The following is a 15,303-nucleotide window of genomic DNA, read 5'->3' on the forward strand; positions in this document are numbered from 1 at the left end:
AGATTATTAAAACTGTATTTAGCTCCATTGAGACTATTTCTGGAATACAATGTACACTTTTGATTTTGCTTTTTCAAAAATAATACTTAGTTATTGGATGCCTGTATAGAGCGGACTACATGATTGATCCTAATGTTTAAGCTAATAAGACAAGTGAAGTTGCTATAATCTTTTCTGCAGAATAAGGCAAACAGAGAGAATGTTATAGTAGGGTTTTAAAATTATAAAAGCCTCTGACAAAAGAATTACAGACTTCTCCAAGCACCTAAAGTGATCATATTTATAAATTAGGAATGATTTTAAAATGTTGAGGAATATACAGAATGAATTGTGTAGAGATGTTGGTGGAGGATTTTGAGCTACCACCAAAGAATTAAAAATATTAAGCGAACTACACTTCCATCTTGATTTCTTATCTGCTGCCAATTTTCCCAAGGAATGATTCAAAGCTGCAAGAGGCTCTGACTGTAAGCAGCTGGACAGTCAGGAAATACATGCAGTTTGGAGTCTAATGATGAAGTTGGAAGCAAATTTTTTTTTTCCCAAATAGGGAATTTTCTAAAACTTAGATGGATTGGAGATTCAGAAGGTGTGGAATTCAAGCATGCAAGCACCTACAGCCTCTTGGATTACTAGCATACGGCAGCTGCTGAGAAGGTGTAATTGATATTACTTGTGATTTCCAGTGTTGCTATTTTCTAGTGCTCTGGTCAGCTTAATACCATTCAGTTTATAAAAGTTATTGCTCTTGTTACCTTCATCTGAGTAGAATAAAAGATGAAAGTGTGACATTAACAACTGCAGCAGGGATTGTAGCATTAAGCAGCAGAATAAGAGTGGTTGAGGAGGCTTCCTTACAGTATATGTCAGGGGTCCCCAACCTTTTTTGCACCGTGGACCGGTTTAATATTGACAATATTCTTGCGGACCGGCCAACCGGGCGGGGGGGTGTTCAACTAGGGTTAAACTTACCTCAACGTGTCTTTTACAGTTAGGGTTGCCAACGTTCTCACTCTCAAATAAGGGACAAAATTAGCAGTCACATCCCGGGACACTCTACCCCAGGAAAGACTGCCATGACCATAAAGCCTTGCGCGGGCACCTGTGTGCGCATGTGTGATGTGTGCATGCACGTACGTGCCGATTTTCCCCCCCCCACAAATCAGTTTTGGCTTCATCTTCCTGACTATACTGTACATACATTATTTCTATTTTATGTAGGCTGTGTATTTATCATATCATTCCTGCTTTTACTATATGTTAGTGTTATTTATTTTTGGCTTTATGTGTTATTTGGTATGATTTGGTAGGTTATTTTTTGGGTCTGGGAACGCTCAAAATTTTTTTCCCATATAAATTAATGGTAATTGCTTCTTCGCTTCACGCCATTTCAGCACGAAAGGTTTCATAGGACCGCTCTACCTTAGCGGGGGAAATACGGGACAAGGGCGGTCTGGTATGGGACAAACCAATTTAGCCCAATATACGGGATGTCCCGGCAAATGCGGGACAGTTGGCAACCCTATGTTCAAGTTCAACAGTGCGTGACAGGGAATGAGGAAAGGTGCAGCTGACTGATATCGTTTCCTTATGGCCCGGTAGCACATGCTCTGCAGCCCGGTACTGGTCCGCGGCCCGTTGGTTGGGGACAACTGGTATATGTCATCTGTCACCTTTATTCAGCATGTCTGAGCATCCATGCAAGGGTGCAGCTATCAAGGATGATTGGAACTAATTGTTCCTGGTGCTGTACTTGAGCTACCTGAAGTGAGTGATCTAGCCAGATCTTAGAGTGAAAGGTGCGAGAAGCAAATTAATTTTGTGTTAGTCTTTTTTTTAAAAAAAGATTTTTCAGTCTGTTTCTTGACTTGTGCAAGCTAAGCCCAGCTGCTTTAACAAAACTGAAAAGCTCAGTCTCCATTACCTTAATCATCCAGTTTCTGAATTTAAAATCATTCTAACATTTTTTTTCACATCGCTGACTTTGTTAAGTGAAAGTCATATTATAATCCGAGTCATTTGATGATGCCTTTGCTGTGAGTTCATACAACTGGGTTTGATAATGGTAATGTAAACAATAACTTGCTGGTATCTGGGCTACAAATGAAATATGAGGAACCTGATCCCTTTTTGAATATTGAAGTTTTTTCACATAATTAAAATCCTTTGGCTGTTTTGAATGAAAGATATTCAGTCGAAGCTCAAGCCTTAGAGAAAGGGTTTAATGAGGATATTGAGACAACTTAGTAAATTTTATTATGCAGTTGGCACTTAAATCAAACTACGTTGTATGTTGTGTATCCAAATGTAAGTTTTTCTAAACCTTTGGGGTTTCCCACGAGATGATCAGAAAATACTATCCCAGATTAATAGCTATATGATTGATTTTTCTTACCTAAGTAAAATTAGAATTGAAATTGGTTTATTATTGTCACATGTATGGAGGCGCACTAAAAAGCTTGTCTTGCATACTGTCCATACAAATCAAATGACTACACAGTGCATTGAGGTCAAACAAGGTAAAGCAATAACAATGCAGAATAAGGTGCCACAGCTACAGAGAAAGTGCAGTGTAGGTAAACAATAAGATACAAGATCATAATTACATTGTGAGGTCAAGGAACAACAGGAATTCTGCAGATGCTGGAAATTCAAGCAACACACATCAAAGTTGCTGGTGAACGCAGCAGGCCAGGCAGCATCTGTAGGAAGAGGTGCAGTCGACGTTACAGGCCGAGACTTAGTCCTGACGAAGGGTCTCGGCCTGATAACGTCGACTGCACCTCTTCCTACAGATGCTGCCTGGCCTGCTGCGTTCACCAGCAACTTTGATGTGTGTTGTGAGGTCAAGAGTCCATCTTATCATACTAGATAACCATTTATAACATCTTAGAACAGTGGGGTAAAAGCTGTCACATACCAGTACTTCTGTTTCCCTCTAACTCCAAGATATCTTTAACTTGATGTATACTGAAGAACAAGAAAATGACTTGAACATTCTAAGTTGCAGCTTTCATTAGTTTCTCACTGATGTTTTATTAAGTTTTATCAATTATGGTAGTAGAATAAAACAATATAATTTGAGGATTCTAGTTTGATACATTTATTCAAGTGTTTACAGTATACAGTCATCCATTCAGTTTAAGAAAATTGAAAATTACAATTATTCATTGTTATGGTAATGTTTCTGAACAAACTGGTTCTGACACTGTCTAACATAAATGTAATGACATGTATTTTGTTTTTTTTCATGTAAGATTGGATAATCCGAGGAACCTTGGTCCTCAGATGGACTACTTTTTCCAACCTCAGAAAACATGTCTCATTTGTGGTGACGAGGCATCTGGATGTCATTATGGAGCACTCACCTGTGGTAGCTGTAAAGTGTTCTTCAAGAGGGCAGCAGAAGGTACAAACACCAAGTTATCTATCTCACTTTTTGATTGACCAACTTAGACCATCCTGGTTTGTATTAAAAGGTCTGCTGATGTGAAATTATCTTATTTTTGGTCCCAATTTTGAATTACCCATTTAGTATATAAGGTATTTATGTTAAAAGTTTATATAACTGAGCTTTTTCCATAATTTGTAATTCAGATGCAGATTATGAAGTTATAATTTCAAAACTTTAAATTGGACTTGTGGATTTCATCACATATAAGTAGCATAGAATAGGCAGGGGTTGATATCAGCACTGATTCCAAAGATTGTGCCTTTGTACATTCCTAGTTAGACTTATCAAAGGAGCTTGTACTTGTCTTTAATGTACACACTATACATTGATCAATCATTGTCAAATGGAAATCATGATTGCATTGAAAAATAAATTAATTGCAACAAAGATTGGATTTGGAATCTGCAGAGAAATTCCTCCCACAAACAGAACCAAGTGCCTGATCTCTCTCAATAAGTTATACAGCATGAAAACAGACCCTTCAACTCGGCTCATTTAAGAAAAATTATCAAAGTACGTATATCACGGTATACAATCCTAAGAGTCATTTTCTTGTGGGCATACTCAATAAATCCATAATCGAATAATAACCGTAATGGAATCAATGGAAGACTGCACCAGTTTGGATGTTCATCCATTGCGCAAAAGAGAACAAACTGCACAAATACAAAAAGAAATAATAAATGAGCAGTAAGGACGCTGACTAAAGTATTGTGATATTCCAACTCTTGCCTTCATTGGACCAGGCCAAAACCATGCCATATGTCTTCTTTACCACCATGTCTACATGTGTTGCTATTTGTGAGAACCAGGTACATGGAGTGTGCTCAGCTAGGGTTAACTGAATAGTAATTGCAGTTTGTAGCCTCAGAGCCTGAAAACCATAAGATGTGTCTGGTTTACTTTGCAGTCTTTTAATGAGTACATTGTGCATAAGTGATGGAGACCAGTGTCCTCTTAGTTGTCAATTTTGCTATGAAGGAAATATCTGGAAATGGGGATTTGAATGACAATTTTTAGCCTGATGGTAAAGGTAAATCATATACTTCATTGATGTTTATTGAGAATAAGAAGACGGAAAAAGACTTTCTATTAATATATGTAAACAAGAGTTAGGCTAAAATTTTAGAACTGAGGGAAATTTTTGACCCTGATGTTCATGCATCTAGATAATGAGAATTTTCCATCCAGAAAGCAAATTCTTGTTTCTGATTCTGAAATTTGGGGCAAAACAGTGTTCCATAATATTATTGTTCCTCTAAATTGCAGCTATGATCCATGAGAGAATTTGCTTATTTTCTTTTTCTTTCTCTTATCTCCAACACATCCCCCAAATCTGTAATGAAGGTCTTAATGCAGTTTCTGCTTAGTGTTTTCTACAATAAGAAAAATAGTACTCAGCAAATCAGTATTATACGAATTAGACCAGCAGGACAAATAGACGGAAGCCTGTTACCTGGATTAGTGATTGGACACTAGTACTGACAATCGTAGGAAATAAATGATTTCCTACGATTGATTCCTAACTTTTGGGAAGAAAAGTCTAATATTACAGCCTTTATGCAGCCCTTTTGACAGCCTGAATATCATTAGATGTAAAGTCTTCCAAGCTTAAGGATCTTTGAAAAGAACAGGAAAATTGGGGAAATAACAGGAATGGCAATAGTGATAAATATACTGTCAATCAATATGGGCAAAGCAGTTAAATTACTGGATTAGTAGTTGGAGTTCTGGGCCATTGATCAAGAGTCATTAATACACACTCCAGTTTGACAGTTAAGGAAAGTTTTCAAGTAATTAAATGAATCTGGAATTAAAATAAAAAATATTTTCGCTACTCAACCTTAAATCTACCAGATAGTTGCAAGAGTTGCTTCATTAATGTTCTTCAGAGGGAAAAAAGAAATCTGTGGCCATCCTAATTTTAGTTTTGCTTATTGCTGTGGGTTCAGGGTGTGTTATTTCAGGACTTGAGTATTTATTTCATGCCATGGATTCTAGTACTGAAGACAGTGTATTCTATTTGCTTTGTGACCAGAGCATGCTATTTCACCATGAACATCTCAGACTGTGCAGTGTTATTAAAATAGTTAACAGCAGTTTGAGTATTAACTTCAACATTTCATGTTAATTATTTCAATATGCTGTTTTGCTTTCTGCAAAGAATTGTCATTTAAAGTGTACTTTATGAAAGAGCACTCGAGCCTGTTTTCTGCTGACTTTTTCTAGTGTCAGCATTTTCCATTTTAGTAAGAGCTTGTAATTGCAGCCTTTAAAAGCTGGCATTTGTAACAGAATTACAAATACAACTGAAAACTGAAACATTTTGAACAGAGAAGGATTCAAAGAGTTATTGATTGTGGACAGGCACAGAAAATAATGATTTACTGGATTTGAGAATGTAAAATACTTAATAATCTTTATATACAATATCTAGTCAAATGTGTTAGCCATTCCTTCCAATATCTCTCTGAAAAGATCAACTGAAATAATGTTCTACTTAATATTTTAAACACTGATCATCAAATACTGCTGTGGGATTTTTAACAGCCGCATTTAATCCTGTAAAAAAACTCTTTAATTAAAGAACAAAGTAAATAAAGGTAATTTATCAGATAAACTCAAATTTCTCAGTATGACATTTTCAAAAGACAGTGTAGCTCTAAGGTTAAAGCCATTCTTTAAAAATAGCACAAGAATATATTTTACTTTTAAAAGTGAAATAAATGTTAAAATGCCCAATCTATTGTACAGTAGATCAACAATACAAATATAAGATGGAAGTGCACAACCTATGGACTCCCATTCAAGGACACCATGTCTAATGTTCTCTATTTATTTATTTATTTATTATTAATTATTTTTATTCCTTGGTATTTGCACAGTTTGTTATCCTTTGTACACTGGTTGAACACCCAAGTTGGTGCAGTCTTTCTTTGATTCTGTTATGGTCATTGGATTTATTGAATATACTTCAAGAAAACGAATCTCAGGGTTATATTTGGTGATATATAAGTACTTTGATAATAAATTTACTCTTGAACTTTGAAAGGTTAATTGTTGGGCAACTATAATATTGTGGTGAGCATTTGATCCATAATGACAGACAAGGAAGCTCTTTAACTCAACAACCATTTTATTGTGAGAAACACAAAACAGACTGGGCACCATGACCTGGAGAGTGAACCTAACCAGTCACACACTGACGGGGGAGGTGACCATCACACACCCCAGATACAGTTAGGGTGACCCACAAATACACAAGCAAATAACTGTTTCACCCAAGCTAAAATGTAACAATAAATGAACTGGAACTTCCCACCATAACCCCACATAATCATTTTAACACAAGAACAATAAACAGTATTGGTCATTAGCAATGCAGGGGCAGGCTGTCAACCACGGCCCCACCCAGAACATCACAATATGTTGCAACTTCAGCTTTAGACTGTGACTCACTGTACAACATACAGTAGAATTTGTTAATACTCAAAGCATACAGTAAAGTCCATTATTAAGGATGAGGTTTTGGGGTATTTGGAAGCAAATGATAATAAGCCATAGTCAGCATGATTTTGTTAACTAGAGATCTTTCAGACAAATCTGTTGGAATAGTTTGAGAAGTTACCAAGTTGAATAAACAAAAGGAAAGTCAGTGGATATTGTTTGTTTCTATTTTCAGAAGGCTTTTGATAAAGTGCCACATATGAGGCTGCTAAACAAGATAAGAGCCCATGGTATTACAGCAAAGGGACGAGCATGGCTAGAAGATTGGCTGACTGGCAGGAGGCAAAGTGTGGGAATATAGGTGGTCTTTTCTGATTGGCTGAAGGGGTCTTTGTTGGATCTGCTACTTTTCATGTTATGTGCTAATAATTTGGATGATAGAATTGATGACTTTGTGGCTAAATTTGCAGATGATATGCTGGAGGGGCAGATAGTGTTGAAAAAGCAAGGAGTCTGCAAAAGGACTTCAACAGACCAGGAAAATGGGCAAAGGAGTAGCAGTTGGAATATAGTTGTATGGTTATGCCTTTCAGTAGAAGTAGTAAAGGTGTGTACTATTTTCTAAATGGGGAAAGAATTCAGAAATCAGAGGTGGAAAGGAAATTCAAAGTCCTCGTGCAGGATCCCCTCAAGGTTGAGTTGGTAATAAGAAAGGCAAATGCAATGTTAACATTCATATCAAGAGGACTAGAATATAAAAGCAAGGATGTAATACTGAGTTTTTATAAGGTAGTGGTCAGACCACATTTGGAGCATTGTGAGCAGTTTTGGGATCCATATCTAAGGAAGGATGTGCTGACATTGAAGAGGGTCCGAGGGAGGCTTGCGTGAATGATCCTGAGGATGAAAAGGTTAACATATAAGGAGCATTTGATGGTTCTCTTGGTCTGTACCCACTGGAGATTTAGAAGGATGATGGAGTATCTTGAAACTTGCTGATTATTGAAAGAGGGGTCTCGGCCCGAAACGTGGACTGTTTATTCATTTCCATAGATGCTGCCTGACCTGCTGAGTTCCTCCAGCATTTTGTGTGTGTTGTTTTGAATATTGAAAGCCCTAGATACAGTAGAAGTGGAGAGGATGTTCTAGTACTGGGACGTCTTAAGATCAGGGCACAGCCACAGAATATAATGATGTCCTTGTAGAGCTGAGATGAGTCATAGTCATACTTTATTAATCCTGGGGGAAATTGGTTTTTGTTACAGTTGCTCCATAAATAATAAATAGTAATAGAACCATATAGTTAAATAATCATATGTAAATTATGAAATAAGTCCAGGACCAGCCTATTGGCTCAGGATGTCTGACTCTCCAAGGGAGGAGTTGTAAAGTTTGATGGCCACAGGCAGGAATGACTTCCTATGACGCTCTGTGTTGCATCTTGGAGGAATGAGTCTCTGGCTGAATGTACTCCTATACCCACCCAGTACATTATGTAGTGGATGGGAGACATTGACCAAGATGGCATGCAACTTAGACAGCATCCTCTTTTCAGACACCACCGTGAGAGAGTCCAGTTCCATCCTCACAACATCACTGGCCTTACGAATGAGTTTGTTGATTCTGTTAGTGTCTGCCACCCTCAGCCTGCTGCCCCAGCACACAACAGCAAACATGATAGCACTGGCCATCACAGACTCATAGAACATCCTCAGCATCGTCCGGCAGATGTTAAAGGACCTCAGTCTCCTCAGGAAATAGAGACGGCTCTGACCCTTCTTGTAGACAGCCTCAGTGTTCTTTGACCCATCCAGTTTATTGTCAATTCGTACCCCCAGGTATTTGTAATCCTCCACCATGTCCACACTGACCCCCTGGATGGAAATAGGGGTCACCGGTACCTTAGCTCCTTAGTCTTTTTCACATTAAGCTGCAGATAATTCTGCACACACCATGTGACAAAGATTCCTACCGTAGCCCTGTACTCAGCCTCATCTCCCTTCCTAATGCATCCAACTATGGCAGAGTCATCCCAAAACTTCTGAAGATGACAAGACTCTGTGCAGTAGTTGAAGTCTGAGGTGTAAATGGTGAAGAGAAAGGGAGACAGGACAGTCCCCTGTGGAGCCCCAGTGCTGCTGATCACTCTGTCGGACACACAGTGTTGCAAGCACACGTACTGTGGTCTGCCAGTCAGGTAATCAAAAATCCATGATACTAGGGAAGCATCCACCTGCATCGCTGTCAGCTTCTCCCCCAGCAGAGCAGGGCGGATGGTGTTGAGCACACTGGAAAAGTCAAAAAACATGACCCTCACAGTGCTCGCTGGCTTTCTTTAACCAAAAGGATGGGAATCTGTGGAGTTCTTTGACACAGATGGCTGTGAAGACCAAGTCATTGGGTATATTTAACACTGAGAATAGTAAGTTCTTGATTAGTAGGGGTGACAAAGGTTACTGGGAGAAGTCAAGAACATGGGGCTGAAAGAGAACACTAAATTGTGTACTTTATAAGAGAAAAGTATTGTGAAGTTGGAATTACCATTTGAATTTTTACAGCCCTGAAGATTTATCAGTTAACAGCAATATGGCAAACATGAATTCTTAAGTTGAATTACTTGAATATTTTCACAATGATGTACTTTCAGCATGTTTCACTATTGTGTTTACATATTGATTACCCTTCTACCTGAGTCCTCTGTGCTTGTTCTTTGAGCCTGGAGGTGTTGCTGTGGTGACTATATTGGCTGCTTCCTGCTGGTCTTGACTTTCAGGGTGTCCTGTAAAACTTAGAAGTTTGAAAATCAATTCAAGTCTGTGACAAAGGCCCGTCACTGACTACGGACGGCACATGGCACACTTGGTAAAACACTCATACCTAGCAGTAATAGTGACTGGGCCTGAAACAGAGCTGCTCCATGGAGCTGTCTCATATAGAGGCAGCAGCAACCTGCACAGGTGTGCTGATGGTGGAGGATACCATCTTTAATTGGATAATTGAGTTAATTAGCTTTTAGTTGGCCTAGGGGGAGGGGCTTAGCAGTTATAAGCCTTAAGCTATCTGGTTATTTTTCTTAAACAATTGACCCACAGTTTTTTTGCAACAGAGTCAATTTCAGTTGCCTTCTGAAATTCTTCAAAGTACAAAGCAGAAATACAAAGAACCAATATTTTAGAATTTATCTTTGCTGTCTAGTTGCCCCTGAACCTCATTTGTTTCTTCAGTTTCCATTTCAGATGGTTCCTTGGATACATTTCTCTGACAGTTCCTATTCTGCTTCATTCCTGAGCAATAGCCAGCACCTCCAGCTGTACCTGAGTGTAGTAGTGAACTGCCTGAACTCTTGGACTTAAACCTTTTATCTGTTCACAACAGGAATCATATATTTCAGGATACATTTGATATGATTGCTTCTAAATAATAGAAAGCTATTTAAAGTTTCAAGCTTTCAAAGGGATTCCCTCTCTGTACCCTCATTATTCCTTGGTCTGAACTCCTTGAGGTTTTGTATTGCATTTCACAGAATAAGTACGATTTCTAAGCATCTGTACAGATCTTCCCAATGATCACATGCTTGTACAGTGTAATGGTTCATAAAGCATAATGCCTCTCTACTAGAACATTTATAAAATATTGGTAAAACAGAAGCATGCTTCTAATTAATGTTACAAATAAATATTCTGTACTGGTTCATGACAGAAATATTTATTTTTGTCTGGAATTTAAATACTCTGAATTCATTCAGAGTACTGTACATCTGCAGGTTAATGATTTGCAGAATTCACCATGGTTCGCTACCTAATTCGATAAGAATTAGTTTAGAAATGCAGCTGGCTGCAATTTCAATTACACTTTTTCTGCTTGAATTATAAGTATCCATAATTTTCAGTATACGTAGTAATTCTTTGTCAGCATTTTTTTTCAAAATATCACAGCAAAAGTGGTTTGAACTTCAGTTGTTTTCTTTTTTCTTGAGGAGCAGACTAAGACATAACAGATAAATGATTTCTTTTCCAGAAGCAATATGTGATGTGTTAAAAAATTTTGGCTCATCAAGCCATGCCAACCATTGAGAAGGACAAAGCGAATTTTTCAGATTGATAACCATGCATTAGAACTTGAATCTGAATCATTAACTTCTCTCTTCACGTATGCAAAGAATTTATAGCATGTTCAGTCTTCAGTGCATTTTAATTCCCTCCTCTCCACTGCAACCAATTTTCCTGCTCATTTGTATCTAAGTTTATTTTCATCACTGGTTCCCAGACTTCATTCAAACATCTGTGTGGTTATTTCTCTCCTAGGAAAACACAAGTTTCTGTGTGCCAGCAGGAATGATTGTACCATTGATAAAGTACGGAGAAAAAACTGCCCATCATGTCGTCTGAGAAAGTGTTTTGCAGCTGGGATGACGCTTGGAGGTGAGAAGTTCCATGATTTTGAATAATAAACTTGGGTTAAAAAATTCAGATTAAAGTGAAGTAATGTTCTCTGAATTCTCTTAATTTTGGACATACAGTAGATCTGGCCATCACTTTTATTTGATGTTACTAAGTTAAAGGCTTCTCTGTTGTAACAAATTTGAGACAGGGATTCACAATGTCAACAAGGCATTTGGCCCACCATGTTCATGCCAACAACTGAGTGCATAATCGTACTAATCCCATATTTGAACATTGGACACCTGTCCTTTTATGTCTTGGTGATACAAGTGCTCATCTAGATACTACTTAAAAAATCCTCAGGTGGGTCGTGCTTTCTAGATTCCAGTTACTATCAGGGTGAAAAACTCCTTTCAGTTCCTCACTGAACCACCTATCCCTTACCTGAAACCTATGGCCTCTGGTTTTACGCACCTTTTGCTGTGGGGAAAAGTTTCTTACTATCTACATTATCTGTGCCTCTATTAATTTTGTGCTCTCAGTCAAGTATACTCTCTCCAAGGAAAACAAACCTAGCCTATCCATTCTTCCCACATAACTGTGGTAATCATAGTCAACACCTGATACACCTCCCTACATCCTCTACAGTTCAAACACATTATTGTGTGGTGACTAGAGCTGCACAGTGCTCCACCTGGCATTTAACCATTGCTTTATATTCTATACCCTGGCTAATGAAGGGAAGTGTTGTATATGCTATCTTGTCAACTGTGTAGATATTTAAAGGTTCATTAGCTCAATTTAATATCAGTATTCAACCTGAAATCCTTACTCTTTGCAAACATTCACAAAACAGGTAAAAGCCTCAAGAATGAATGATAGAAAACGTTAAAACCTCAGAGCCTCCACCCTTCCCATGCACAAGCAGCAGCAAAAGCATCAACCCTCAACCCCCCTTGCTTCAGCTTAAACATCAACTCCTTACCACCCATCATTCAAGCAATTGCAAAGTCCCCTGATCTAGAGTCCATCAAAAACTGCTGTCCATGCCAACATTTTGTCATCCCCCACTCCCCGTCGCCCTCGTTACAGTCAGCCGCGTTGCTTATTAGAATTCCTCTGACTTGAGGGCCTTCTTTCGACAGCACCATACATTGCTGTCTCGATGTCACATTCTCCCAGGAAGCTACAGTTGCTAACACAGGTCCGCACGCAAAAGACGTACATTTTCCGGGTCACACACTGGAGATCCCGAAAAGCAGGTTGCTCAGTGATTTCTAAGAGCGAGAACCTACTACCATGAACAACCACAGTTTCAGTGCAGCTGTAGATCAGACTCAGGCAGAATCTCAGTCACCTTGAAAAGGATAAAAAAGATATTAAAAGAGAAGAAGTTTAGCTGTTTCATGGACAAACTGGAAGAAGTCGCCCAGATCTACTGAAACCTCTGGCGCTATCTTTGCTCCCTGTCCTAACTTATCCCTTCTTATCCCTTTAGGGATCTTTGGACTTGATCTCCAAAACTATTTCTACACTGGAGTGAATGAGGAGCTCAAGGGAATTAGAATTAATAAAAATAAAGAGAAATTAATGGTATTTGGACTTTCAGAGAGCTCTTGATAAACTCCATAAGATACTATTAAATAAAGTTGGAACAAATGTTGTTGGTGATAATTAATTACTTCATTTGTAGATCAGTTAAAAGATTAGAAACAGAAGGAATAAACAAGCCAGCTAGGGAGGCCGGCTGAATTGGCTCGACTGGAAGCTGGCTGTGTTTTGCTTGATGCGTGAATGTGGTTTGGAACCTGTTGAGGGAAAGAGAGTGGGGAAGGAACGGAAATTGCTGGGAGGGGGTTGTGTGGGTCCGGTAATGGCGGACAAGATAAGAGGCGGGGTTGAGGGAAAGAAAGTGGAGAAGGAGCGGGATAGAGACTTGGGACCAGAGGTCGGCAGCTGGGGAGAGGTGGATTATTGTGAAGGGAGAAATAAAGGGAATGAGGAGGTAGTGAGGGGTCGGATGAATAAAAACCAAGACAAAGGGAATAAAAGAATAAGAAATGATAGTGGAGAAAGCTCTGAAAGTGAGGAAGATGAACAAGCTTAGAGAGGAGGTGTTGTCATAATTAGGTTTAATGAGAAGGCTCAGGGACATATGAAGAAAATTAACCCGTTTGTGCTAACAACAACTCTGACAAATAAGGTAGGGGAAGTAGTATTTGCAAAAGTCCTTAATGATGGCAACTTATTGGTAAGATGTGCGAATGAGGAACAACTTGAGAAAGCACTCAAGCTAAAAGAGATAGGAAAATGCAAGGTGGAATACACTGGGAGGGTGGGAGCACAAAACAGTGGTTGTAAAGGAGTGATCACAGAGATACCAATGAGTATAAATATGGAGGAGATAAAGAGGAATATCAAAGGATGGAAAGTAATGAATGTTCAAAGACTGAAAACAACAAAGGAGGGAGTGAAAAAGGAAAGTGCATCAGTATTGATTGAATTTGAAGAAGAAAGAGTGCCAAGGAAGGTGTTCCTGGGTTTCATGAGTTACCCAGTAAGGGTGTATGTGCCAAAGTCACTGAGGTGCTATAATTGTCAAGGGTTTGGACACGTGGTTAAAAACTGTAAAAGGCAGAGTAGATGTGGGGGTGATCATGAATATGGAAAGTGCGGAACAGGAGTTCAACCAAAATGCTGCAATTGTGGAGGAGCTCATAATGTTGCATATAGTGGGTGTGAGGTTGTCAGACGGGAGACTAAAATTCAAGAAATAAGAGTGAAAAGAAAGATCACTTATGCAGAAGCTGTAAGAATGTCAAGGGAACAGAATAATGCTCCTAATGAACAGGGAGCAATAGGGATACAAGAGATGCAACAAAGAACAAATGACAGGATTTATGTAGACAAAAAGGCTCTAGTAACATTCATTGCAGGAGTGATTAATAGTACGGCTGAGGTAAAGTCAAAAAGTGACAAAATTCAGCTGGTGGTAAAGGCAGCAGTAAACCATTTAGGGTTAGTAGGACTGACATGGGAGGAAGTGAGGGAGAACCTCAGTAATCAGTCAAGCCAGGAAGCGTCATGTGTTGGTTAATACTAATTATGGTGATTCTTTTACAATGGAATGCAAGGAGCTTACTGGCCAATAGCCAGGAATTCAAGCACTTTATTAAAGAAATGATTGTAAAACCGGATGTGGTGTGTATTCAGGAAACTTGGTTAAAACCAACTTTAGACTTTGTGGTATATGGGTATACAATGCTAAGGAAAGATAGAAATCTAGGGGGAGGAGGGGGTTGTGCTATGTTAATCAAGCAGGGTATACCATATAGGGTACTGAAAAAAGGAGATGATCAGGAATACATAGTGCTGGAAGTGTGGGAAAGAGGGGAGGGAGTGGTTATAATTAACTACTACAATCCATGTAAAAGGTTGGATTTGGACAGCCTATTAAAGATACAAGGACAAAACAGACATAAAGTAGTGTGGTGTGCAGATTTCAATGCTCATAGCACAATATGGGGGGAATCAGATTACAGATCCAAATGGAAAGGTAATTGAAGATTTGATGGAAGAAAGGAATTTGGTGTGTATGAATGATGGTAGCGGCACAAGGATAGATATAACAACAGGAACTGAGTCAGTGTTAGATATTACGTTAGTGTCTAATACCTTGGCTGGCATTAGTAACTGGGGAGCTTGGACTGCTTCAACAGTAGGCAGTGATCACTACCCAGTTTTGTGTTCAGTGGGTGAAAGAGTTGAAGTAAGACCTGGTGGCGGAACCCCAAAGTGGGTGTTTGAAAAAGCTGATTGGGGTAAGTTCCAGAAGTTGAGTGAAGAAGGGTTGACAAAGATTGATATTTCTGGAAATGTAGATGAATTAAACAGTCAGGTGACTTCAGCAATTATCATGGCAGCAGAAGGATCTATACCTAGGGGTAAAAATAGGATGAATAGAAAACTGGTACCATGGTGGACAGAGGAATGTTGTCAGGCTGTAAAAAACAGAAATAG

At 38.8% G+C, this 15,303-nt stretch overlaps 1 protein-coding gene across 5 annotated transcripts in view; it reads left to right on the top strand.

Moving 5' to 3' along the window:
* ar (androgen receptor) overlaps nt 1–15,303 on the top strand; it is a 208,721-nt gene that overhangs the window by 53,282 nt on the left and 140,136 nt on the right. For all 5 annotated transcript variants that reach the window (XM_072270943.1, XM_072270946.1, XM_072270944.1 and 2 more), the window contains exons 2-3: nt 3,258–3,409; nt 11,206–11,322. In XM_072270943.1, coding sequence (XP_072127044.1) covers nt 3,258–3,409; nt 11,206–11,322 — 269 coding nt within the window. The remainder of the gene's footprint in view (nt 1–3,257; nt 3,410–11,205; nt 11,323–15,303) is intronic.

The sequence above is a fragment of the Mobula birostris genome, chromosome 10, assembly GCF_030028105.1.
Source record: "Mobula birostris isolate sMobBir1 chromosome 10, sMobBir1.hap1, whole genome shotgun sequence".
Classification (NCBI taxonomy): Eukaryota; Metazoa; Chordata; class Chondrichthyes; order Myliobatiformes; family Myliobatidae; genus Mobula; species Mobula birostris.